We start from the raw sequence: 27,605 nt of genomic DNA on the forward strand, positions 1-27,605 counted from the left end.
CTCAAAATCCAGAATTATTAACAACTACTCCACAACCATATTTGTCAAAAATTAGATCACTCAGAAGAAATGGAGAGATTCCTAGATACATATAAATTACCAAAACTGAATCAAGAAGAGTTAATCTTGAACAATCCAATAACAGAAAATGAAACTGAAGAAGAAGGAAAAAAAAAAAAAAAAGACCAGCTAGGGAAAGCCCAGGACCTGATGTATTCACAACCAAATTCTACACAACTTCAAGGAAGATCTAACACTAATACTCGAGTAACTCTTAAATGAAATTGAGAGGAAAGGAGTACTTTCAAAACCACTTTCAGAAGCCAATATTATCCTGATGAAAAAATCAGACAAGGATCCCGTCAAAAAACAGAAATGCACGTCAACCTCTCTAGTGAAAATAGAAGCAAAATATCCTTTCAAAGATACTGGCAAACAGAATACAAGAAATCATGAAAAAGATCATATAACAGAACTAAGTAGGCTTTCACCTACAAATGTAAAGATAGTGCAACATAAACAGATAAATGTAATTCATTAAGTGAACAGAATCAAAGACAAAAATCAAAAGTTCATCTCAATAGATGCAAACAATCTCTGACAAAACTCAGTGTCCATTCATGATAAAAACCATGAAGGAAGTAGGTGCAGAAGGATCTTACCTCAATCTGATATAAGCCATCTATGACTAAGCTGCTGCCAACATTATACTGAACTGGGAAAAATTGAAAGTCTTCCCTCTAAAATTAAGAATGAGACAAGGATGTCCATTACAGCACCACCCCTGTTCAATATAGTCCTCAAAATATTTCCCAGAGCAAATAGGCAGGAGAAAGAAAAAAATGGATGAAAAATGAATCCAACATCTGGTAGATGATACAAAAACAGACTAATAGGAACCAGTGAAAAATCAGAAGATAACAAAACTGGCACAAAATACCTTTTAAAAATACCTTTCTAGCGATTTAGCTCAGCGGCACAGTGCCTGCCTGGCAAGCGCAAGGTCATGAGTTTGATTCCTGCTACTGGAAAACAAACAAACAAACAATAATAATAATAAATACCTTTTTATTTATTTTTTTTATCAATTTTTTTTATTTTAAAGATAAAAGGAGGGAAACATTAACAGACATACAACATTTTACAACATATCACAAGCACAATACAGACAACACAGAGTTACAAACAAAGTGGTAGGGAATTAACAATGGTGGTTGTATTACATATTGATATCTTCAAAGTGGCTTCTCGTGAAAACAGATATAAACATGCAATACTGGTCAACCAAAGACTCATTGACAGTTTCTTTCAGCATAGATAAATACCTTTTTAAATTCACCCTAAAAGAAAGGATGAATTAAAAATATCATTATTAATCAACATGGTACTGGCTAAGAAACAGACCTTTTCTGGATCAATGGAACAGACTGGAGGACACAGACACAACCACAGACACCCTCAGCCACTTAATCTTTGATAAAGGGGCCAAATAAATGCACTGGAAGAACGGTAGCCTCTTTCATAAATGGTGCTGGAAAAATTGGCTTGCTACCTGCCAAAGACTGAAAATAGACCCAAGTCTATCACTGTGCACCAAACTCATGTCAAAATGGATCACAGATCTCAATACTAAACCAGAAACACTAAATCTACTGGAAGAGAAAGTAGGTAAAAACCTTGAAGACCTGGGGTAGGCAGAGAATTCATGACCAAAGGCCAAACTGCCCTTGAAATACTTCAAAGAATCACCAACTGAGATCTCATCCTGCTGAAAGGTTTCTGCACATCTAAAGAAATCACCAGCAGAGTAAAAAGAAAACCCACAAATTGGGAAAAAAATTTAGATGACTGTCCCTTGGACAAAGGTTAGATATAAAGGATTAAAAAAAAATCATCCTCCCCAAATTCAAAGACCCAATCCAAAAATGGGCAGCTGAGATGAATACACACTTCTCAGATAAAGAGATACAAATGGCAAATAAATAAATGAGGAAATGTTCAACATCATTAGTCATTTGAGAAATGAAAATTAAAACAGTGAGATTTCATCTCACCCTAGTAAGAATGGCTAGCATGAAGAAATCAACCAGTAGCAAATGCTGGCGAGGCTGTGGAGAAATAGGAACTCTTCTCCACTGCTGGTGGGAATGCAGACTGGTGAAGCCACTGTGGAAATCAGTTTGGAGATTCCTCAGCAAACTAGGTCTAGAGGTCCCATTCAACCCAGCTGTTCCCCTTCTGGGTATTTTCTCAGAAAATCTGAAAACGTCATATCACAGCGATATATGTGCATCCATGTTCATAGCAGCACAATTTGTAATTGCTAAATTGTGGAAGCAACCGAAATGTCCATCCACTGAGGAATGGATAAAATAATTGTGGTACTTTTATGCAACGGAATATTACTCAGCTATAAAGAAAGAGAAACTCGAGGCTTTTACAGGTAAATGGTCACAACTACAGACCATACTCATAAGTGAAATAAATCAGACCTGCGTGTGTAAGGATCGTATTGTCTCACTAGTATAAGACCTGAAAGAGTGAATAAAAACTAGGAGGTATGATCGACATTGCTAAATGAAAGGAAAATGCTCAAAAGTAAAGGGCAACTGGGGTGTGGGAAAAGAGAGGTGAAAGAAGGGTAATTATGTAAGTATGTATATATAGGATAGCTAACATAGTTGTACTACTGTCTTCTATTGCTCTTCAGAAAGGAGCAGTTAATGATTACTTGTTTGATCAATCTTGTATGTCTCTATTCGTTTTCCTGAGAAACCACTTTGAAGTTATCAATAAGTAATGCAACAACCATGGTTAATTTCCTATAACTTTGTTTGCAACTCTGTTTATTTAGTATTGTTCTTATGCTATTTTGTAAATGGATGTCTGTCTGTTAATATGTTTTCCTTCTTTTATTTTTTAAAATAAAAATATATGTAAAAAAGATCATTATTTGCAAATGACATTTTTATTTGCAACACGCAGGAAATAGCACAAAAAGACTCCAAGTATTAATAACCAAATTCAGCAATGTTACAAGATACAAAACATACACACACACACACAGCAGCATCCCTATACACTAATAATGAACACACTGATAAATAAACTAGATAAACAATACCACTCAAAAAGCATTGAGAGAAATTACATACATAGTTATTAACCTGAGGCTCTTAAAGATATTTTGGAAGAAAATGATATCATTCTGAGAAAACCAGGTGGAGGGCCAGGGATGTAGGCTCAGTGGCACAAGCACCTGCCTCGCAAGCACGAGGTCCTGAGTTCAATTCCTAGTTCCAGAAAAAAGAAAAGGAGAGAGAACTACATTTAAAAATACAGGGAGGACATTATAAAGGAAAAGATATCCCTTGCTCCGAAATAGGTAGAGCCAATATAATCAAACTGGCTAAATTTCTAAAACTAACACTATATCCCTATCCCTATCCCTATCCCTATCCCTATCCCTATCCCTATCCCTATCCCTATCCCTATCCCTATCTCTACGTCTATCTCTATCTCTATCTCTATCTCTCCCTCCCTCACCCCCCATCTGTATCCCATAAAAATATCAATGGCATTTCTCACACATCTACAGAAAATAATCCTAAAATTTATAAGGAAATAGAAGAGAACCAAAACAGCAAACACATTTCCAGATAACAAAAGCAAAGTAGAATTGTACAAAAACCTTAAGACATTTATTATATCTATTATATTTACATCACCAATACTTGTCAAACACTTTAATGAAATTGAAAGAATGCAGTGCTCCCAAATTCATATATGGAAGTCACTATCACCCTGATCCCCAAACCAGATAAAGACCCAACTGAAAAAGAAAACAATAGGCCAATTTTCTTAATGAACATAGATGGAAAAATCCTCAGCAATATATTTGCAATTAGAATGCAGAGCATTATCGAAATATCATAAGTCATGATTGAGTAGATTTCATCCCAGAGATCAAAGGATGGTTTAACATATGCAAGTCAATAAATGTAATGCATCACATAAACAGAAGGAAGGTCAAAACAATATGATCATATCAGTATATTCAGAAAAGGCTTGCAACAAAATCCAACACACCGGTCCATGATAAAAACACTGAAGAAAACAGGTATAGAAGGACCAAACTTGAATATGATAAAAGTTATATGAGGCAAAACAATTGCCAGTATCATACTAAGTAAGGAAATCCTGAAAGTTCTCCCTCTAAAATCAAAAACAAGACAAGGATGTTCAATATCACCTCTTATATTCAACATAGTGCTTGAAACAATAGCCAGAGCAACGGGGCAAGAAAAAGAAATAAAAGAGATATGAACAGGAAAAGCAGAACTCAAATTATCATTATTTGCAGATGAACTGATCCTCTACATAGAAGACCGAAAGAACTGCACTAAACAGTTCTTAGAATTAATAATAATCTTCAACAATGTAGCAGGATACAAGATCAACAAACAAAAATCATTACCATTTATGTTCACCAATAATGAAACGGATTCAAAAGTAAGAAAATATTATCATTCACAGTACCTTCAGGAAAAATGAAATACCTAGGAATTAACTTAACCAAGAAAGTGACGGCTGGGGATATAGCTCAGCAGCACAAGAGCCTGCCTGGCAAGCACAAAGTCCTGAGTTTGATTCCCGGTACCAAAAAAAAAAAAAAAAGAAAGAAAGAAAGTGAAAAACCTCTAAAAGAATACTGCAGCACTCTGAGAAGAGAGATTGAAAATGACATCAGAAATTGGAAAGATGTCCGCTGTTCCTAGATAGGCAGAATTAATATTTTCAAAATGGCCATACTTCCAATATTGTTATGCATATTCAATGCAGTCCCAAACAAAATACTAATGGCATACTTCACAGATCGAAGAAAAGATACTAAAATCCATATAAAACTAAAAAAGACCCACAATAGCAAATGCAATTTTTGGCAATAAGTGCCAAGCAGGAGGCATGACAACACCTGACTTCAAGCTATATTACAAAGCGAGAGTGATAAAAACAGGCATTGGAACAAAAACGGAGATGTAGAACCATGGAAAAGAATAGGGGATACAGAAACCCCCCTAGACACATTCAGCTATTTGATCTTTGACAAAGGGGCCAAAAGCACATGTTGGAGAGGACACATCCTACTCAACAAGTGGTACCTGGAAAACTGGTTATATGTGCGCAGAAAGTTGAAACTGGACCCATAACTCTCACTATATACTAAATTAACATCAAAACTGCTCATAGAAATAAATGTTAAACCAGAAACATGAAACCTGCTGGAAGATAAGATAGGTAAAACAGTTGAATACATAGATGTAGGAAAAGATTTTCTAAACAGTACCTCAACTGCGCAAGAAATAAAAACAAGAATCAACAAATGGGATTCTATCAGGGTAAAAAGCTTCTGTACAGCAAGAGAATCAATCGGTAGAGTGAAGAGACAACCTACAGATAGGGAAAAATATTTTCACCAGCTACTCCTCAGACAGAGGACTAAAATCTAGAATATACAAATTACTGAAAAAAATTAAACCACCTAAAATTAAAGACCCAGTTAAGAAATACACAACAGAAATGAGCAGATACTTCACAGAGGAAGAAATATAAGTGGTCAACAAATACATGAAAACATGTTCAACATATCTGGGTATTAGAGAAATGCAAATAAAAACAACAGTAAATTTCATCTTACTTGAGAAAGAATGGCAATCATTAAGAAATTAAAGAATAATAAACGATGACAAGGTTGTGTTGAAAAAGAAACCCTCCTTCATTGCTGGTGGGAAGATTCGTTAATTCACCCATTATGGAAATTAGTATGGAGTTTTTTCAAAAAACTCAAATTAGAAATTCCATGTGACCCACAAACCCTCTGCTAGGTATCTTCCCCAAAGAGCTTAACCGCTTACAACTCCAATTCTTTAAATACAGTATGACCCAAAATTGCATATTTTTCTTTAGTTATTATAAGATAATATAATAGGAAATATAAAAATGACAATTTCATCAACTTTATTCAATAATTTGTCTGTCTATGGCATACCTTAAAACATTCAATACACAATCTAATGTTATAATCTGGACAGTGGTACCTTGTCTCTTTCTGAATTCTTTCTGCATCACTGTCTTTTTTTGAACAACATACTTTACACTGTTGTGTTGGCCTTTCCTTTTTTCTGTAGATGGAATAATTTCAATAAAATATCTACTAACTAAACGTAATGCTGAAGATGTTGATGATTGTTATTCTGGTTGCCATTTACCTTCACTGTAGTTTTCAATTATTTGGTCTATTAGACCCAATGTACATTGTAAATGACTTTGTAAGCTCCCTTGTTTTGAATAAATAACAAATGAGTTCCATATTACTTGGTCCAGAATGTGCATAAATATTTTACAATAATATTTTTCCTCGCTTTATGATTACAGGATGGCTTGTTAGATGTTGGTCAACTCTGTCCACACCACCCATAGAAGTATAGTCAATGACAACTATTGTAATTTTTTAATTTTGTTTTTTTTCAAGTTCTATCATTCCTGTATTATGAATAGTTGACAATAAGTAGACAGTTTTTTTGTCTTTCCTTTTCATAACACAGACTTTTCCTTTCTGATATGCTAACCTTTATATATTTTTTCAGTTTTTCCTTTGTAGATCTTTTGGCACTTTTTTCCTATTCAGTCTCAATGTCCCAAACATGTCTGTTTTGTATTGTAAAAGAACATCACTGAGTTCTGGAGCGGTATATAAGTTATATCTAATGTACACATGATAAGAGTTTTTATAGATGGTAGCCAAAATAACAGGTTATTTTTTACAAATAAGCACAAACTAGTTAACGAAAGTAACCAGTACTTATTATTTGATTTCACTAGAATCAAACATTAAAGGCAAAGGCAATATTCTAAATAAAAAGTGTGTAAAACAAATAAACATATTTACAAGTGTATGTCACACAAACAAGAGTCAACTGTTTGGAATGACCCCTGCCTGAGCAACTAAAGATAGTCAGTATGTGAACAAACATGCTGCCTTGGTGACACTTGGGGTACACTGCTAAACAGTTAAAACATCATACTTCACTGATACATGCATACCAATGTTTGTAGTAGCAAAGCTCACAATTGCTAAATCTTGGAAACAGACTGTATACCCATCAACAGATGATTGAATAAAGAAAATGTGGTATCTATATGTAATGGAATACTACTAGGCTATAAAGAATGACACATTTGAGATACTTGTAGGAAAATGGACGCAACTGAGAAGCATAACATCCAGTGAAATAAATCAGACACACAAGCTTAAATATGGTATGGCATCTCTCACTTGACTGAGGCACAGTAGAGAGTAATAAAGGATGGATAGAAGGAAACAAGGAGATGGATCTTCTATAATAGGGAAGTAGTACAAAGGGAAAACCACAAAGGGTAATACAGAGGAGAAGGGGAAATAAGTATAATAAATATATTCCATGTACAGGAACCTAATCACTTCAATTAATGCAAACATATACCAAAACATGAGCTAAGATCAATAATATGAACCAGAATGAATAATGAAATAGGGGAACTGAAAGGGGGGATGGAAAGGGATTAATAAGTGGGAAATAAGCTGTGATATATTACATGTGTAACCACTCCCCAAGATGAGTGTAAACTGCATAAAATGCAAACATGTGCTAATCAAATTAAAAATTGAAAGCAAAGCAAAGCAGGTGTCATTTATACTAGATAGCTACAGTGATTAAAACAGCATGGTGTTGGCAGAAAAACAGACATGTGGATCAAAGAACAGAACAGTTCAAGAAGCAGAAACAACCCCAGCCACATTCAGTTTTCTGATATTTGACAAATGTGCTAAAAACATACTGGAGGAAAAATACCTTCTTTAACAAATGGAGCTGGAAATCGAATATCCACATTCGGCAGAAATTTGAGTCTAGACTAATCACACCATGTAAGAAATTAAAATCAAGATAAGTCAAAGATCTAAAAGTTAAAACAGAAACAATCTGCTTTAAAATAACATAGGTACAACTCTTGAAGCCATGGGCATAGGTAAGAAGTTTCTGAACAGAACCCCAATGACAAAAGAAATAATCTTGACAATCAACACACAGGGTCATATCAAAATAAAAGCTTCTGCACAGCAACAGAAACAATCAACAGAGTGAAGAGACAACCCACAGAATGGGAAAAAAAATTGCTAGCTATTCCTTGGACAGACAAATAATATGCAGAATATATGAAGAACTCAAAAAAATTAGACTCCCAAAACGAAATACTCAACCAAAAAAATGGGCAACTCAAAAGAATAAATACTCCTCTCAAGAAGTACAAATGGCCAATAAATACACGAAAAATGTTCAACACCCTGGTCATTATAGAAATGCAAATTAAAACTATGTTGAGGTACCATTTTACCCCAGAAACAATACTTATCATCAAAAAATCTAATAGTAACTATTCCTGCTAAGGATGTGGGGAAATAGAAACTCTTCCACTTTGGTGATAGGAATATGCAGTAGTTCAACCACTGTGGAAATCAGTGTGCAGCTTCCTCAAAAAACTAAAAATACAAATTCCATTTGACCCATATATCCCACTTCTAGTATCTTGCTGAAAGAGTGATAATCAGCACATTACAGAGATACATGTACATTCATGTTTATAGCAGCACAATGTACAATAGCCAGATCTTGGAAAAAGCATATATGTCCATAACAACATGAATGGATAAGGAAAATGCAGCATTTATACACAGTGGAATACTACTTTTGTCATAAAGAAAGGTAAACCTGAGCGCAACTTGAGAACATGATGTTAAGTGAAATAAGTCAGTCAAAAAAGCTTACGTATTGATCAAACCATTAAAGAGAATAAAAAAGCAAGTTCGTTGAAGATAGCAATATGCAATATAACAACCAGTAAGTTCCTATCATTTTGCTCTGAAACTCTGTATCATTTTTATTGTTTTTTTCTTGTTTTTGTCTCTGTTGTTGGTATTTTGCTATTGTTCTTTGTTATTCTCTTTAAAATAAAAAAAAAAAAACTAAGGGCTGGGGATTTAGCTCAGCGGCAAAAGCGCCTGCCTGGCAAGCGCAAGGTCGTGAGTTCGGTTCCCGGTACCGGAGAAAAACCACAAAAAAAAAAAAAAAAAACTAAAAAAAAGCTTAAGTAGCACATGGCTCCTATTGTACGAACAACTCAAGAAAAAAATATATATGTATACACAAATAAAAAGCAAAATAGAAAATAAAGGTTGGGAGAACTTCAAAAAATTCCCTAAATTATCTATTTTGTGTTTCAAAAATATTTTAATATATATGATTTTTTTTCATACTATTTTCTCTCAGTTCATTGAACAGAAAGTCTTGTGGTATCTGTTTCCTTGGTATGAGACAGTCTTTTCTGTCTCTGTCTTGTACTCTGAGTAACTACTTTGAAGATAATGATACACAGTGTATTAAATATTATTATTCTCTCATTATTTTGTAATGAAATTGTTTTTACATAAAATATAAAAAGTAAAGAAAACAAAAAGTAAAGGCTTTAAATACTTACATAAAGGGTCATAATTTAATAAAACTCATTGGAATACTGTAAGACTATAAATTGTCTAATACTTAGGATTGTATATTTTCATCAGATGAAACACTGATATTATTGCTAAGAAAGTAGAGTATATGATTAAAAACTTACAGATCACACTTTCTTCCTGTTACATACCTTGTGTCTCTTGCATATAAATTAACACTGATCCTAACTACTCTTCCTTCCTCAATCAGTTTAAGTCTCTAAAATTTATATGCAAAATTCAAATTAGAAGATTAACTATAAAATAACTTGGCACCATTATGCTTGTAATTGACCTTAATGTGCATAGAGGTAAAAGTAAGGTTTATTCTACTCTTTTTTTCCATTTCTTTTTTTCACCTTTGACAAAGTAGATATAATTTGTTAATAAAAATGAAATGAGTAACTAAATTCTAATTTGTTTCTCAATTTAAAGTTCTTTTATTGTAAAATAAAATTTTATTTACTCTATAAAACCTCAAACTGTTTTGTTTTCTTTTCCTTTATCATTTTTCCTGCTTTCAGTCTCTTGCAAACCTACATTGCTTGGTTATACATGAACAGCCTATCCAAAAACACAATCAAGCCATGAATAAGACTCACAAATTTTAATTTTGACCTCTTTACTTCAGTTCTTAATGTTTTAGTTTGATACTCTATTTTCACATTCATCCAGTGAACTTACAAATTGATAGCAACTTACCTTTAAATGGAACCAGTTCAAAATTCTCTTTAAAGACCACATCATTTTATTTTGTGCTAGTGTTCTGATAATCAAATATAGAATTAACTATCTTCTGAAAATAAATGTAACGTTTTAAGATAGGCCCACTTAGCATCCAGATGATAATTTGGATGGCCTTGAGATCCATCCAAAATGTTGCGAGAATCTTCAGTTCTTTCCTTCATACTTCTGAGTAGTATGCTATTCTGTTGTGGTATGTGTTTATCCATTCACCCTTTTAAGGACATTTGTGTCATTTTCAGTCTGGGGTCATTACGAATAAAGCTATTATGAAAATTCATGGGTAGGTTTTTGTGTGAATATGTTTTTATTTCTCTAGGACAAATGCTCAAGAGTGACTACTGTATAGTTCTACAACAGCAGTTTATATAATGCTTTACAATAACAAAAATATAGAAATATTCAACAGATAAAATGTTTGCTGAGGAAGGGGCAGGGAAAGTGTCACTATATTTCAAATGTCATGAATGTTTATACTAACTCCTATAGTTTAGAGTCCAATTAAAATTATCTCCTTTTACCTAGAAAACCAAATACCATTTTTGAAAAACAGTGCCTCTTATGTACAAAAAATTTAATTAGAATATAATAAAAATTCTCTTCTTTAAATGAACTTAAATTCACTAAAAATCAAAATGTAAATCAAATCAACAAAGAAAACAGCCTTAAATAAATATACTGTATATTGAAATAGTGAGCATGTCAAGCAATAGCTTTAAGAATGCATAAGAAAATTTGCATACCTGTTAACTTGATATGTCCTATTTCATCAAGCAAAATGCTGTAAATCAAAATTCACATTCAACAAGATGCAAAAAAGTTTATATAACATACTTACATAAAAAATCTTTATCACCTTAAAAAAGATAACTATTTGCTATATTAGAAAATTTAAAGATAAACTTACAATCAAAGTGTGTATTATTAAGATTACATTTTATAAGTAAATTTCAATTAATTCTAAAATCAATTTTGAATTCCCTATAATCTTTAAAAAATTTAACCCACTGTGCTAAAATGTAATACTGGTTCTACCATTATAGACAGCAGGGTTAAATAAGGAAAATATAGCTTTACTTTTCTGGCTTCAGGTCTCTATATACAATTCCTAGTCGATGCAGATGATCCAAAGCAAGGGCCAGTTCCGCAAGGTAGAATTTCACATCTTCTTCTGTAAACAGAACCTAAAATAAAATAACAATTAACCATTCAATCTTTCTTTCAGTAATGATTATTTTGCAAAATGTCTTTCTTTAAAAACCAGTAAGACAAAAATGGGCAAATAATAAGAAAATAAGTGTAGTTAATTTTGCTTTGATTGGCATAATCACTGGGAATAGAGATTTTTAGATACTGTAGGTGAAATTAACTTCTTTAAGAATTTTCTCATCAATGTCAGCCATTTTGTGAGAAAGTTTTTTAAACATATATTTCTATATCTTCTTAATTAAATGTACTGCACATAGAATTGCTCTTTTTTAATGATATGGCATCGTAATACCAATATTAATTTTACTACTCTGCTTTATTTAACATGATAATGACCTCTGAAAATGTGAAGTACATAGGACATTTTATTTTAAAACTGATAATTCCATTATTGCTACTATTTTTCACTAGTCATAAAGTTTATAAATTTAAAGGCAGTTTCCCTCCTCTTCCTCTCCCTCCTCCTTCTCCTTACTTTGGTAGTGCTGGGAATTGAATCCAGGGCCTTGCAGTAAACTATACCCATAGCCCTTCTTAGTTTTCATTTTAAGACAGAGTCTCATTAAGTTGCCTACACTGGCCTCAAATGTGCCATCCTCCTTGCCTCAGCCTTTCAAGTAGCTGAGATTGCAGGTATGTGCTGCTGCCCCTGGCTCTCCACTTTTCTGTGTCTGATCACAAAGTAAAAAGAGTACTGGACTTGAAATCAGAATTAGTGGTATAACATTAGACTAGACACATAATTTTGACTTCTGGAACTTGCTTTCTAAATCTGTAAAATAAGTGTATTTGTTATATCTACCTAACAAGGTTATTTCAAGAATTATATCAAAAAGAAGTAAGCCTTGTAAACTGTAAAAGGCTACATAACCATAAAGTATTATTATTACAGATTTACATCTACTTTCTTTTATAAATTAGTTAATTTTCAGACAGAATTTGGAACTAATTAATCATTAATTATAATTTTTAGAGTTTGTCAATGGCTTGGGATGGACAAAAATGTCAAGTTATGGGTAATTTTCATCAAAAATATCTGGATTATTACAAAAGCTCAAATTTGAATAAAATATGATAAAGTGTCACAACCAGCTTGCCCATTTAGAATTAAAGCTCCTACATTTCACAGTATAGATTTAGGCTACTAGTAAAATTGCAGAGAACCAACAGTTAATTTTTGATACCCCATCTACTCTTTCAAATGCTAAATACAAAAGCAAATATTTCTCATTATCTAAATTTCACAGCATTAATTTAATGACCAAAACATCATTTCACTCATGTTTTTGTTAGGAATAAAATACTTGTAAATAAATAAGTATATTTCACTTTTGGGAAAAGATAATTAAAATGCTCATGAAAACCTAACATAAGAGAAAACCATAAATAAAATATTTTACAACTCTAAAGGAAGAAACATTGCATTGCCTATGTCATAGTTTGTATAAACCCCATTATGCTATCAAGAAATTGCCTTGGTCAAACACTTCAAAGGATAAAAATAAAAAACTTACTAAGAAGCAATTACGTACAAAAAGCAATTATGCACCAGGTGCAATTAATTAAGTGCCAAGCAGTGCACATTCATTATGCTATTACAATTTTCCAAATAAAGCCATGAGGTAAATATCTTCAACTTCTTTATGGAGAAAGAATCTCACAGTGGTTAACTTGACCACAGTAACATAGCTAGTAAGAATGAGGCTCCAAATTTGAACTCAGGAATATTTGCTCCTACCAGTGACCTTCTCCACAGAAGCCTCTATCGTACTACAAGTTTTTTTTGTAAATGTTGGATTCACTACAAATAATGTTTTTCTATTTGGTGAATTGTTCTACTCTTCAATTCCTCTCCAAAATACAAATTATCCAAAATTGCAGTATTAAAAAAGCACTCTTACTATTTTCTTGCATATATATGGATGAATGTGTGTGTTAACACACTGGCCTCCTTTATTATCCATGTAATACTATATCATAAACCTTTTCACATATCTTTCAAACTAATTTATAAAGTTTCCAATAGCAATACAAGATTAACCATACCAATTTAACGTGATTTACCTAATGTTCTCCTTCTAGACAATTAGGTTACTTCCAGTTTTCTCTATTTTAAATGACTGTGCATTATGCATGCATCTATATTAATGTTTATAATTTTTCCCCAAATAAATTTCTAAGATAAAATAAGAAACACTGGGTCAAGGACAAAAATTGCCCAAATTTCTATAATACATAAAAAATTATTTTCCAAAAAGGTTACAATAGCTTTCACTCCCATCAGCAGTTTGTGAAGAAATTTGTCTTGCCATCTCTATGCCAATTCCAAATATAGCCTTTAAAAATCTTTCCAAATTTGATCTACAAGCATCACCAAGTTTTATTTAACTATTTGTCATTGGATTTTTTCATAATAGGGATCTTTGTATTTTTCATGAGTTATCAGTAATGCTTTTATCTATTTTTCATTATTAACTTAGTGTTTGGTCAACTGCTACAAGCTTCTTAAATATTTGAAATGTCACTGCTGCATCAAAGTAGCTGCAAATATTTTCCAACTTTGTGCTGTTTTTTTATACTTAATAATTCTGACATTTATGTAGTCAAATTTATGTATGTTTTTTCTTCACTACTTTAATGCTTAATAATTCCTTGTCCATTCAGTGATCAAGTAAATATTCAACTACACTTTGTTTTAAGATACAGTAATTATTTTCCAGACTTCATTCTTTAATATAAGTAAATTTATTTTTGTATGTGGCAGAGATGGTATTTCCAAATAATTTTTGAAATATCTAACCAATTTATCAAATACTATTTAGTGAGTAATCATTCTCTTTGCCACGAAATGATAATTCTTCCTTTATCCAGAATAATATATGTCATACATAACAGCATATTCTCAGACGATAAAATATGTTTCTAATCTTATATTAATACTATGATGTCTTGCTTGTAGAAACTTTATAAAATTTTGTACTCTGTTCTCTCCCTCCCTCTCTCTCTCTCTCTCTCTCTCTTTCTCCCTTCCTTTTTAAATAGTGTCTCACCATGTTGCCCAGGATGCCCTAAAACTCCTGGGCCCATACCATTCTCCTGCCTCAGGCATCCACGTACCTGAGATTCTAGATGCATGACACAAAGCCTTGCTCAAAGCTTGTTTTAAGACAAGAGGTAGGGCAAACAAATGATATTCTCTAGACTTGTCCAAATTTCTTAGTTCTTTTCATTTGCTTACTTTTATGGATAAACTATACCTAATTCTGTCAATTTCAAACACAAAAAAACCTCTTGTTTGGAATTTATGCCAATAATTAATTTTGCAGGAATTGATAGCTTTATACTAATCATTCATTCACTGCACTACACTATCTTGGTATTTGCAAAGCAGAGCATAGCTCAGAGGTTTTTTATATTTGTGTGTATAACTGTGCATTTTTGGAGGATTAAATTTGGGCAGGTAACTTTCCCTTTAATATATAAGTAACAGACACTGTAAAATTTTAACACAGACAAAAACTGTACTTTCAAATTTTAAGGCATAAAGAATAAGTTCATTTTGACTTATTTAACAACTTTTTAATATATACAAGTGAAGTATAACCAACAAATAACTACTTATAATAAGCTGCCTATAGAAGTAAACAATGAGTCAATTTTTTAAAGCCTGTTCAATGAATAATTTATTGTCTTTGGGAAATGCATTTAAAATGCTTGCTCTTACCTAATATTCCAGACTTAGGAATCAAAACTTACTGACTGCATCTCTGTGCTAGTATGGGTTTAGATAGTCCCACATCGAGAATGGAGGTCTGAAGAGTTTAAAAGAAAATTAGAAATGACTACAAGTAAAATTTTTTCAAAAACATTTGTGACACTTCTATAGTCTAACACAAGAAATCATGAATGTTGGAGCCTTATCATACTTTCGTCCTTCTATGCTCTGAGACTAGATTTTCATAAGTTTCTTTAAAGACCCTCTTTAGAAGGTCTAGACAGATACTATCACATACTGAATTCTGATCTACAAAGAACAATATATCAAGAACACACTCCATGCTCATGCCTGGCATGTTCTGCACTGGAGGTAGACAGATATAAGCCAGAGACCTTAGCCACTTAAGCACTGGCTAGCATCCCAGAAACACATTATTCCTTGTTCACAAGTTTCAGAGCTCTGGGAATTAACGATAGCTCTCCCACACTTAACATTGTAAATTCTGGAAGTGAGAGATTGAACTATGATTATCCAATTAAAATGCTCCTCCCAAACTACCATTTCAAGACAAAATGAAGTAGACAAGGTCAGGAGATACTCTCCTGCCTAAAACACCTAAAAGACAGGCAGGACAAAATATATGAATGATATTTGTTAAGACATTAGACATCAGGCAACAAAAGACAGTGAGTACTGAAAGATGAAGGAAAAACAAATTACACCCTACAATTGCCCTAGCTTACTATCCTATAGAGTTTCCAAGTCATACTACAGAGAGGGCTAAGTCAAATGGAGCCTGGAATAATTTTTAAGTTGGTGAATCAGAGTCAAGAGTCTGAGAGAAGAAGGACAGAAGTCACAGTATAGAAGCACTAGAGAAGAAAAAATTCAGAAAGAACTCTGGAGAATTACAGACAATCTCCAAGTTTCAGCAGAAAAATGCTCAGCACATACAAGGACACTATACTTAACCTGGAGGCGGGGGACAAAGTAAAAACAAGGATTAGAGGACAATCAAGGGAACTCACAGTGGTCCAGGAAAAATATCGTTTATCTCTAGCCGTAGCAGAAAAGCTCATATGCAGGTCATCAAACACAGTTATAAGAAGCGTTTTGTTTCAGTAGCAGAGCAAAATCAGCCCATTAGTAAATGCTGTTCTGGTCCAGTCCAAAAACTTTCAACTAGTTCTACCACCCAGAATAAAGCTCCATAACATACACAGAAATACAAAAATCTCCATTACTAAATAAGATAAATTTGACTATGTCTGCTGTCCAGCAAAAAACTGCCAATCATGAATCAGAAGACAATATCTGAGCCAACACAAACAACCTTAAAGGATTAAAAGACCTCACAAAGCACTAGGACAGCGCAGTGATCAACAATGAGAGTAAAAAAATCTTATAATCTGAAGGACATTGGTTAGAGTATTAAGCATGGTCATACTTTAATACTGAGGAATAAGAAAAACCTTTACTAAATGCTGTCCTACACCCACATGACAAAGTCCAAAAGCCAAACACAGGGTTGGGAGTGTAGCTCAGTAGTAGAGTATTCACTTAGCACATACAAGGCCCCAGGCTCAATACCCAGCAATTCAAAAAGCAAAACAAAACAGGGAAAAAAAAACAAGATTCAAAATAATCAGTGTTTCCAAGAAATGACTGCATTCTAGAACAAAATTAAACACTATTTATAGGGAAACAGAAACTAGCATGCAAGAAATTAAATTCATGATATCTACCATCCAATAAAAATGACCATGAAATCATCATTGACAATATTTACACAGTGAGTGTGGCTGTGCTCAAATAAAGTTGAATTTACAAAGAAAAGCAATTACTTAAATTTGGCCTAAGACTATTATTTCCCAACCTCAGGTTAAAGATTCATATTATAAGTCCTAAAGCAGCTACTAAAAAAACACAACGAAGTGTTATAGTTAATATTGACAAGGCAACAGCAGTGATAAAAACAAAACTGAAAAAAATAACAAAACGAAAAAAGCAGATGAGATTTAAAAGTAATAGCAAGATAATAAATATCAATAATCATATTAAATATGAAAGGTCTAGCATCTTAAAAGTTACAGATTTTCAGACAAGATAAAAAAGCAAGGTAACTACAGGTTCTCTTAAATGTCACACATTAAAATGTCAAGAGAAAAATAGGTTAAAATTAAAGTATGTGAAAAGATATATGAAAATAATGCTAAACTTTAAAAAGCTGGATTGACCATATTAATATCATTGTAGACTTCAAAGTGAAAAGGGGAACTCATAAATAAAAGGGCCAATTTAACAAGAAGGAATGATATTTATAAAGGTTCATATACCTAATAACAGGATTTTGAAATGCATGAGGAAATAGTGCAGTGAATAAGCTTTGCCCTAGGAAAACCACGTTCATGATCACGGTATCTCCCCTGCCAGGTAAGTGCAAAAAAAAGGTGATAGGAATTCAAGAAATATACAAATACATTATCATATTCAAAACTGTCAATGTGTCTAAAAAATTTAAACATGTGTACAATTACTGTGTATCAGTCACAACATTTTAGTTTATAAAAAGATAGCCAAAAATTGATAAGCATATGGTCAATTCAATACTTATATTAACAAACCTGACTTAATTAACATAGAAACTTGTCACACAACAAAAGCGGAATACATATTCTTCTCAAACGCACATGCAATATTTACGAAGATATATCATTTTCTGAAGCATAAAGCAGGTACAAGTAAATTTAAGACAATTCAAGTCATACAAAGTATGCTTTATGCTTACAATGGCATTAAATTAAAAATGAATATTAGAAAGCTAACTGAAAAATGCCCAAATATCTCTAAATTAACTAACACACTTGCAAACATCCACAGAGTCAAAGGAAATTAGAAAGTATGTTGAGCTAACAGGAAAAAAGGCTATGTAAAAAAATTTGGGAGGGGGGTGTTGACACCACAGCAGTGATTAGAGAGGAACCATAATACAATCTCCATTGGAAAAGAAAAACCTGTGAAATGATAGGAAACCACCGAAGAGTAAAGGGCTTCTGGGATGTGGGAAAAGAGAAGGGAAAGAAGGAGAAATTTTGTATGTATGTATATACAGGATAGATAACATGGTTGTTCTATCTGCTGTTTCTATGCTGAAAGAAACTGTCAATGAGTCTTTGGTTGACCAGTATTGCATGTCTATATCTGTTTTCATGAGAAGCCACTTTGAAGATATCAATATGTAATACAACCACCATTGTTAATTCCCTACCACTTTGTTTGTAACTCTGTATTGTCTGTATTGTGCTTGTGATATGTTGTAAAATGTTGTATGTCTGTTAATGTTTCCCTCCTTTTATCCTTAAAATAAAAAAATAAATAAATAAAAACAGCAAAAAAAAAAAAAAAAGAAAAGAAAAACCTGCCTCAAATCCATAACCTAAATTAATATCTTAAAAATCACACAAAGAAAAGCCAGAGAAAGACAAAGTAAGTAGTGATAAAGATTAAAGCAGAAAATAATAACATAGAGAACAGAAATACAACAGAGAAAAAGTAATGAAACCAAACCTGGTTCTTAGAAGAAGAAATAATAAAACTAATAAACCTCTAGCAAGGCAAAGCAGGATCAAAAAAAATTAAAGATGTAAATTACCAACATCAGAATTATAAGCAGTGACATCACTAGTAATTTGACAGGGATACTATGAACAACATGAGACCTATAAATGTGTTAACTTTGATGAAATGGATAAACTCCTTCAAAGACACAAGATAGGAAAGTCCACTCAAAAAGAAAGAATAAGTCTACTATATAAATTAAATTTCTAGTTAAATTCCTTACCATAAAAAAAACCTCCAGGCTCAAAAGGCTTTACTGCTGAATTGTTCCAATCATTTAAAAATAGCCAATATCAAATCTATGCAAACTTTTCTGGAAGTTGAAGAGGTAAAACCCTATTCAACTCATCTTATTATGCCAGAATTACTCTGATACCAGAAACAGAAAAAAAAATACAAGAAATTTATAGTCAAATATTCCTCATGAAAACGGACAGAAAAATTCTTACCAAACATTTACCAAATATCATCCAAAAAAATAAAAAATGTTCATGACTAAGCGGAATTCCTCAATAAATTCAAAACTAATAAAGAAAAAAAAATCTCCATAAACACAGAAAACACACTTTAAAAATTTGACACCAATTTTAACAAAAAAAACTTAATGTAGTTAGAGAACGAAAGTCAACCTAAGAAAGATCATTCAAAAAATTATTACATTTAACTTCATAATTTATGGTGAAATTATGCTTCCAACTAAGATTTGAAACAAGGCATCTGCTTCCACTCAACACTGGACCAGAGTGTTCACACCAGTTCGGTAAAGACAAATAAAAGAAAGAAATGTGCACACTGAAAAAGAAAACGGAATACTCTTTATTAAACAGATAAGAAACAGAAAAGCCTTTAAAATCTACAGAAAAGCTGCTAGGAGAAGAGAGGAAGTTTAGCTAGATTCTGAAAAAGAAGTTCAAAATAAGAAAAATCAATTGTTCCATCCAATTTGAAACTGAAATTAAGAAGTCAATTCTACTTACAATAGAATTAAATAAATAGGAAGCACTTAGAGATTAATGACAAAAGATCATGTGACTTATATACTGAAAACAAGTCACTGCTGAGAAAAAATGAGTAAGTGCTAACTAAATGGAGAGGAAACCCGTATTTATGGATTAAAAGCCTAGGTATTTTTAAAATCTCACTCATCGGAAATTGATCTATGGATTCATGCAGTCACAATCCAAATCTCAGTGGGTTTTCTTTAGAAAGTGAAAACTACACTTTAAATTGAGAAGAAGATACAAATGACCTACGAGAACCAAAACAACTTTTAAAAAGAAAAGAAAGCTCAAGAATTATAATATCTCCTGTCAAAACCTATTTTAAAGGTACAGTAATCAAGACAGTGGGGTAGTATGATGAAGGTAGACAAATGGATCAATGAACAAGACAGAGTATCTAGAAATAGAGCTTCACATATATGATCAATTGATTTTCAAAATAAATGCAAGATAAGTTAATGAAGAAAGAATATCCTTTTCTAATTATGATGCTAGAAAAACTAGATATCTCCATGCCAAAAAATAAAAACAACCAAGACTTCAACCTTCAACACATACCTATAGCCTTAACTCAAAATGGATCAGAAATATAAAAGTAAAATCTAAACTATAAAAACTCTAGAATACATAGGAGAAAATATTTACCTGGGGTTAGGCAAATGCTCCTTAAATAGAACATTAAAAATATAATTAATAGATGGAAGCAAACAGAATCTAATTTCATCAAAATTAAGAACTTCTACTTCTCTTCTTATACTATTAAGATAGTGAAAAGACAAACCATAAACCAGAAGAAAATATTTGTAAACAACATATATTATCAAAGACTTACATCCAAAATATATGAAGAGCTCCCAGAACTAAAAGAAACAAATAATTCTATTAAAAATGGTCAAAAGGTTTGAACAGACACTTTACCAAAGAAGATGGATAGCAAATAAGTGCAGGAAAAGATGCTCAACATTATCAATAATTACTGTGATGAAACTCAGTGCCACAATGAGATACTACCACATACTTATCAGATAGCCAAAATTTAAAGACTGACCATACCAATTGTTGGCAAGGATGCGAAGCAAATGAAACTCATGTGCTGCTGTTGGGAATGTAAAAATTAGATAACCACTTTGGAAAACAGTTTGGCAGTACTGTTAAAAGTTAAAACATACACCTATCATATGACCCAGTAATTATATTCCTAATATTTACTGATGAGAAATGAAAACACATGTCCATATAATCACTTGTATATGAAAGTTCACAGCAGCTTTATTGGTAATATCTCAAAACTGCAATGACACAAACATCTATCAACAGATGAATAGATAAACAAATCACACTGTATCCACACAATGGTAATACTATTTAGCAATAAAAACAAATAAACTATTGATACATACAACACATGGATAAATCAAAATAATCATGTTGATTTAAGCCAGACAAAATGATATACAGTGAGACCTCAGTTCACAAACTTAGTTTGTTCTATGATTTTGAAAAAGATGGCCACATTTGTGTTTGTGTGGGAAAGACAGCTGTGCTCACGTTTCTTACCTGAGACAGAATTTGCAAACAAAAACAGTATTTTTGCCAAACACTTCTATTTGCAAAACAAGTTGTTTGCAAACAAAAGTATTCGTGAATCAAGGTACCACTGTATATGATTCCATTTACACAAACTCCTACTGAATGCAAACCAAATAATGACAGAAAACCTATTTAGTAAAATCAAGATGGGAAGAAGGCATTACACGGGCACAAGAAAACTGTTGGAAATAGTGGATATCCTGATTATTTTTATTTAGATTATAGATTCATGAGTATATATAAATGTCAAAATTTATCAAATTGTATATTTAAATGTGTGTGATTTATTGTATGTCAATTATACCTCAATAATGCTATTTTAAAATTAATGAACACTACTCCAAGAGGCATTTACGTAGCTTGAGTAGCCAAAGTCCTAGGCTTGCTCCTATCTACTTCATCCAGTTATTCATATTGTTCTCGTGTCTAAGAGAATGAGTATCACATAGATGGTCTAAATGATAAGGAAGACAGAAAGTGCTATTCATTGGCACATTATTAAATACTGTGTAATGAAACAAAAGAATAATTATCATTTAAAATTTCCATAGGAATAATGCTTTTTCCTTAATTTTGTTTCAACAAGATAGAGTAAAAATTTATAGATACTCACCTCTTTGGATAATCTTGTGAAGACATCCCCTCCCCTGAGAAAATCCAGTATTAAATACAGCTTCCCTTCAGTCTGAAAGGCTAATTAGAAATTATAATGCAGCAAAAAAACAATCTTTTTTAAATTTTTGTTGTTTTAAATTCTTTTTCTATTTTAAAGAGAAAAAGCTAACAATCTTTTTTTTTTTTTTTTTTTTTTTTTTTTTTTTTTGTTTTTTTGGTTTTTCTCCGGTACCGGGAACCGAACTCACGACCTTGCGCTTGCCAGGCAGGTGCTTTTGCCGCTGAGTTAAATCCCCAGCCCCAAAACTAACAATCTTAAAGGTTTGAAAAGCTTAATATATTTTTTACTCATATATATATGTACACATATACTTTTTAGTTTTTCTGTTTAAATTTTTATCACTAAATACAATAAAGTAATTAAGTATGAACTCACATGGTCAATTATTAAAAAACGTCATTTCACAATTAAATTCAGTGTTTAATCAAGTGTTAAACAGCTACATATTCCTTCTCAGAACATAATCAGCTTTGCATGTGGCTTTACAAAGAAACATTTATCAATATTTTCCTGATTTATGAAGCATCATGCTCTACTGCATTTGGTTGAACTTTGTCTCCTAACTGTATTTTGAAAATCTAGTAATGTTGTAAAGCTCAACAAAAATTAAACTTCCCAAGATTTCTCTTTTTTCACCTTTACTTACAGCATCTTTAACCCTACTCTCATCAAAATTATTTGCTACAACCTTTGAGATCTCATTGTATTTTATTTATGACACTTTTATAGTAATTACTACATTTTGATTTTTACAATTAGTTTACCTGCCTATGTTTCCTATATATTACATATTTCATGACGTGAGAGATGGTTTCACTTCTATAGCCCATTGATTTTAATAACACTATTTTGCACATAATAGGTGTTACCAATTGGATCTAATGTCATACAGGAAATTCAAGGAAGTCCTAAGGTACTATTATATTATTAGGATAACAAAAGTGAAAGAGTAATGGGAACTTCTTGTGGGTTTTTTTTTTCTAAAAATAATTTAGTAACTAATATATTATCAAAATTATTCTGAGAATAAAATTAATAGCTGCTATATTTTAAATGCAGGAAACTGAAAGTGATATAGTATGCTATAAGTGATTTGATTTTATCTACTTACTTTTCTTTTTGCTCCCTACAGAAGCATATCTCAGCCATGTATTAGCAAAAGAGCCATGATTCAAATTCACAAATGTCTGATTCCAAACCTCAAGTTTTTTTCATAAAGCCCACTGCCTCTTTTTCTTTTTTTTGCTTCTTATTAATATTCCTCTGCTCATAAGTATGAAAAGTAGTTAAAATAAATTAATACAATTTAACTACATAGTCTGCTTCAACAGAGCCAGGAAATAAGATTAATATGGTTATTATAAACAAAGACCCAAATGCCTTCCATAAGTTATTACAGTAGTTTATAGCTTAAGATAAATGAAGATACAGCCTACTAGAGAAATACTACTTTGGAAAGTAAGTGGAAGACACTAGCATGTTACCTTAGACAAATTAACTAACTGTAGACAATGACAGAAATAAAAGTAAAAGCTAGCTATTGAAATTTATTTCAGTATAAACATTTCACATAGTTTATTAAATAAATGCATGCCACTTATTTTTGATATAGTATTATCTGAAAGGAAATCTTAATTCTCTAATTCGTTAAATAAGAGAAGGACTACATACCATAGTGCAGTTTGACAATAAATGGATGGTTTACTTCCACTAGTATATCCCTCTCCATCTTTGTCCGAACTCTGTCTCGAACTAAAAATTACACAAGAGTAGATTATACAATACTTTTTTATATTTTAGTAAAGACTTGATCGATAATTTACTAATCAAAAATATAAAACAATTTCATAGATGCCTAAATTTACATTCTATAACATTCTACATATTCCTACATTGAAATGACAATATTCTCAAAAAGTCAACAAATTTAGTTTCTATGTAGAGATGGGTTAAAGTGGCATAATAGGTATTTGGCTAATATTCTGTTATTATATATATATATATATCAGTCTTTATTAGTTCAAATGAGTTTATTAATTAAAATGGAGCATAATGATATTTTTATCACAGCCTGCAATATAGTACATATACATATGTAGAGGTGGTTGTGCTTGCTCTGTATGAAATATCAATAGATAAAATGGAAAAACAAAAATTTTGAAAGCAAAGAGTACTGCTTAAAAAATTAAGTTCATATTGAATTAAATAAAATATGTCACGTCCCTAGCATTAAATATTTACCTGGGCACATTAAATTAAAGCATATGTAGTATCAAACCCTAGAAGTATCACTTCCTGACAAAAAATCTCTAAATTAGTAAATGTTAAAAAGAAACTACATCTATTCACCTTATACAAGTAATGTACATCATATTTGTAAAAATAGGTTTTTTCAAATGCTATTTTAGCTGGGGATTTAGCTCAGCAGCACAGCGCCTGCCTGGCAAGCGCAAGGTCGTGAGTTCAATTCCCCGTACCGGAAATAAAAACAAACAAAAAAACAAAAAAACAAACTAAATGCTATTTTAATAAATATTGTAATGTTGTACCTTTTAAAGAAGCTTTTTTTAACACCTTCATTGCATACAGCTGTCCAGCATCAGGCCCAGTCTTCTTTCTAACAAGAAAAACCTAATAGAAGAATTTAAAGAAAAATTCACATTTTATGTCTGTCTGTGTCTCTGTCTGTCTGTCTCTCTCTCCCTTTCTCTCACTGTACCTCTCTTTGCACCATATAACAGATTCTTCTAAAGAATGATCACTCCCCTATTTATATTTCTATATTTTTGGGGACCTCTGCTTTCTTCTACTTGAAATTACACCTTCAGATCAAACCTAAACTAAGAGGATCATTTCAGGCTTATTCTTGTCTTGTCACACTTATCCAGGGCAGCACTTCTCACTTTTTCTATGTAGGAGAAAGTGTTTTTGTCTCTTTCCTCCAATCCATTGCAGATGTTAGTTCTATAATTTGTAGCCAAAATTAATTATTTAGGCCAGGCATAGTGGCCCATTGCAGTAATCTCAGCACTCTGGGAGAATGAGGTAGGAGTTTGAGCTCAGCCTAGGCAATTCAGAGACTTAGTAAGACTCTGTCTCAAAATGTAAAACAAAAGTGAATTATTTAGAAACATGAAATTGAAAAGTACTCTGTCAAACTGTTTTAAGTGTTTTTCAGTGGCTTGGGAGGTAACTCTCAGTGCAAGGGGCCTGGAATGAATTGCCAGTATCAAAAAGCAGTTTTATCAATTCACACAACAGTTCATACTACATTTAGAGTATATTAATCAAGAGACTCCATATATTAACAAAAGGTAGGTTTTTGCAAAAAATAAACCTATCTTCTAAAATAAACGAGAATGACGAAATTAAATCAAATCTCACATTTTACAGAATATCACTAATATTTCTGAACTGAAAGTGTTAAAAGATTAAAACTACTACCCTGTGTCACTTTGTCTCACATCTAGCCTGAACTTCAACCAAATTTCTACAAGCAATGTAGAACCCTCAGAAAGCGTAGATCTCACCACAGAAGACGTCTACCACTTTATTCTGTGGGGTAATTTACTGGATTGAAACTTGGAAAGGATATTCCTAAAGACATAGGAGCTCACACTGATGAAAATGGTAAGCATTTTGAGCAGGTGTCAAATTTAACATAGTCCATCATCTACTCTCATTGCTGTCTATGATGAAGCATTAAAAAAATAAAATTAATATATTATCAATGCTAAACAAGGATGTTTTAATCACAAAAGTGTATCATTCAAGATGGTTTAGATACAACAGACACAAAAACTGGATTATCCTGGAAGCTTAAAATCATATAATAGCTATACTAATTTATAGAATTTACAATGCCAGATGCATATTTACCCATTCATTTTTCTTGTTTTTGTTTGTAAGCTAGGCAAATGGCATTAAACTTAAGCACCAAGGTCAAAATTTTAACTGAGTTGTACTGAGAAGATCAACTAAATGTAGGTAGCCAGTTTCCTTTTTAGTAGTCAAAATCCTATGAAAAGGAGAAAACATTAAAGGAATCATCTAGAATGATGACCTTACCACAATCAAGATAACTGTATCAGTCATTTCCAGGAAAATAGTTCTCAACCTTTTTAAGTCAAGAATCCTTTAAAATCTTAAAAAATTATTAGAGACTCCAATATGTAGATTATGTCTACTGACATATTGTTTTGTGTGCTACATCTCTATATATTTACTGTATTAGAAATTGGTACAGAAAACACATATATTAATTTACTAAAAACAAATCTGTCACATGCAAACATAAATATTTTATAAAGATAACTATGTTTTCCCAACTCAAAAAGGTAATGAAAAGAATGACACTGATTGACATTTTTGCAAATTTCTACAATATAATTTAATAAAACAGAGATAGATCAATTTTCATATCTACCTCCACAGTTAAGCAATAACAATTAAGTTGTTTTCCTTGAAGTACAGGTAAACATATCAGGCCTCAGAAGACATAATTTGTAAAATGGAAGAATATTTTGATAAGACTTTTCACATAATAGTGAATACTTTGATGACACACCAGAATTTGACAAATGGCAGTTTCTTAAAGGTCCCTAGAATTGGAGACTCTGAAACCGTATGAATTAACTGTCTATATTTGGTTACATAAAAAGTCCAGTAGTCTAACTTGCATTTTGAATGGATTTTGCACTTGTGCCTCATTTAATTATATCATGCATTGGTCAAGTCAAAATATCAATTAACTTAGTTATATTAATCTTACAAATAGAGATCCAGAAATATTACCAGAAAAAATCTTTCAAGTATTAAGCTATTAAAATATTAAGCTCAAGGTGACAAAAAAATTTCTAACACTGCAATTTTTGCTTGTAACTTGAAATTATAGCATTGATAAAAATATGGTTATTTTTTTTCTATTAAGTAACAGGTTCACTTCTTTCATATTTGAAAAAGCATGTACCAAATACCCAAATTTATGTAACCATCTTTGACCAGCTACTATTTCAAGTAAAAATGGTGGTCCATAAAAAAATAGGATGATAACACAAAAAACTCCACAAGTGTTCTGACTGTAGATAATTTATTTTGGGTGTAGCTAAAGTGCTTTATGAGAGAGGAGAGGGGAGGGGAAAGTAATTAGGATCAAGATGTGATATGTACATATACCAATATCATATAAGGAATACATTTATTATGTGTTAGAAAAATATACTAAAAAATACTAATAAAATGTTAAAGAATATTAAAAAGGGGCTGGGGATACAGCTTAGTGGCACAAATGCCTGCCTGGCAAGCGCAAGGTCCTGAGTTTGATTCCCGGTACCAAAAAAAAAATATTAAAAAGAAGCATATTTAAGGATTAAAATTTAATACTTAAGTAACTGTTAATGTTCCATTAAGAAAATTCTTAAATTCAAGTACGACACAGTGGAGAACACAATGGTTACTGGTAGT

At 32.0% G+C, this 27,605-nt stretch overlaps 1 protein-coding gene across 2 annotated transcripts in view; it reads right to left on the minus strand.

The window, feature by feature from the left end:
• The window catches only part of Rps6ka6 (ribosomal protein S6 kinase, 90kDa, polypeptide 6), a 180,854-nt gene that overhangs the window by 97,989 nt on the left and 55,260 nt on the right, over window positions 1-27,605 (minus strand). For both annotated transcript variants that reach the window (XM_013507539.1, XM_005410079.2), the window contains 5 exons: window positions 24,692-24,773; window positions 23,814-23,894; window positions 22,080-22,159; window positions 11,408-11,514; window positions 11,074-11,111 (listed from right to left, as the gene is read on the minus strand). In XM_013507539.1, the coding sequence (XP_013362993.1) occupies window positions 11,074-11,111; window positions 11,408-11,514; window positions 22,080-22,159; window positions 23,814-23,894; window positions 24,692-24,773 (388 nt within the window). The remainder of the gene's footprint in view (window positions 1-11,073; window positions 11,112-11,407; window positions 11,515-22,079; window positions 22,160-23,813; window positions 23,895-24,691; window positions 24,774-27,605) is intronic.

The sequence above is a fragment of the Chinchilla lanigera genome, unplaced genomic scaffold, assembly GCF_000276665.1.
Source record: "Chinchilla lanigera isolate Chin_1 unplaced genomic scaffold, ChiLan1.0 scaffold00128, whole genome shotgun sequence".
Classification (NCBI taxonomy): domain Eukaryota; kingdom Metazoa; phylum Chordata; class Mammalia; order Rodentia; family Chinchillidae; genus Chinchilla; species Chinchilla lanigera.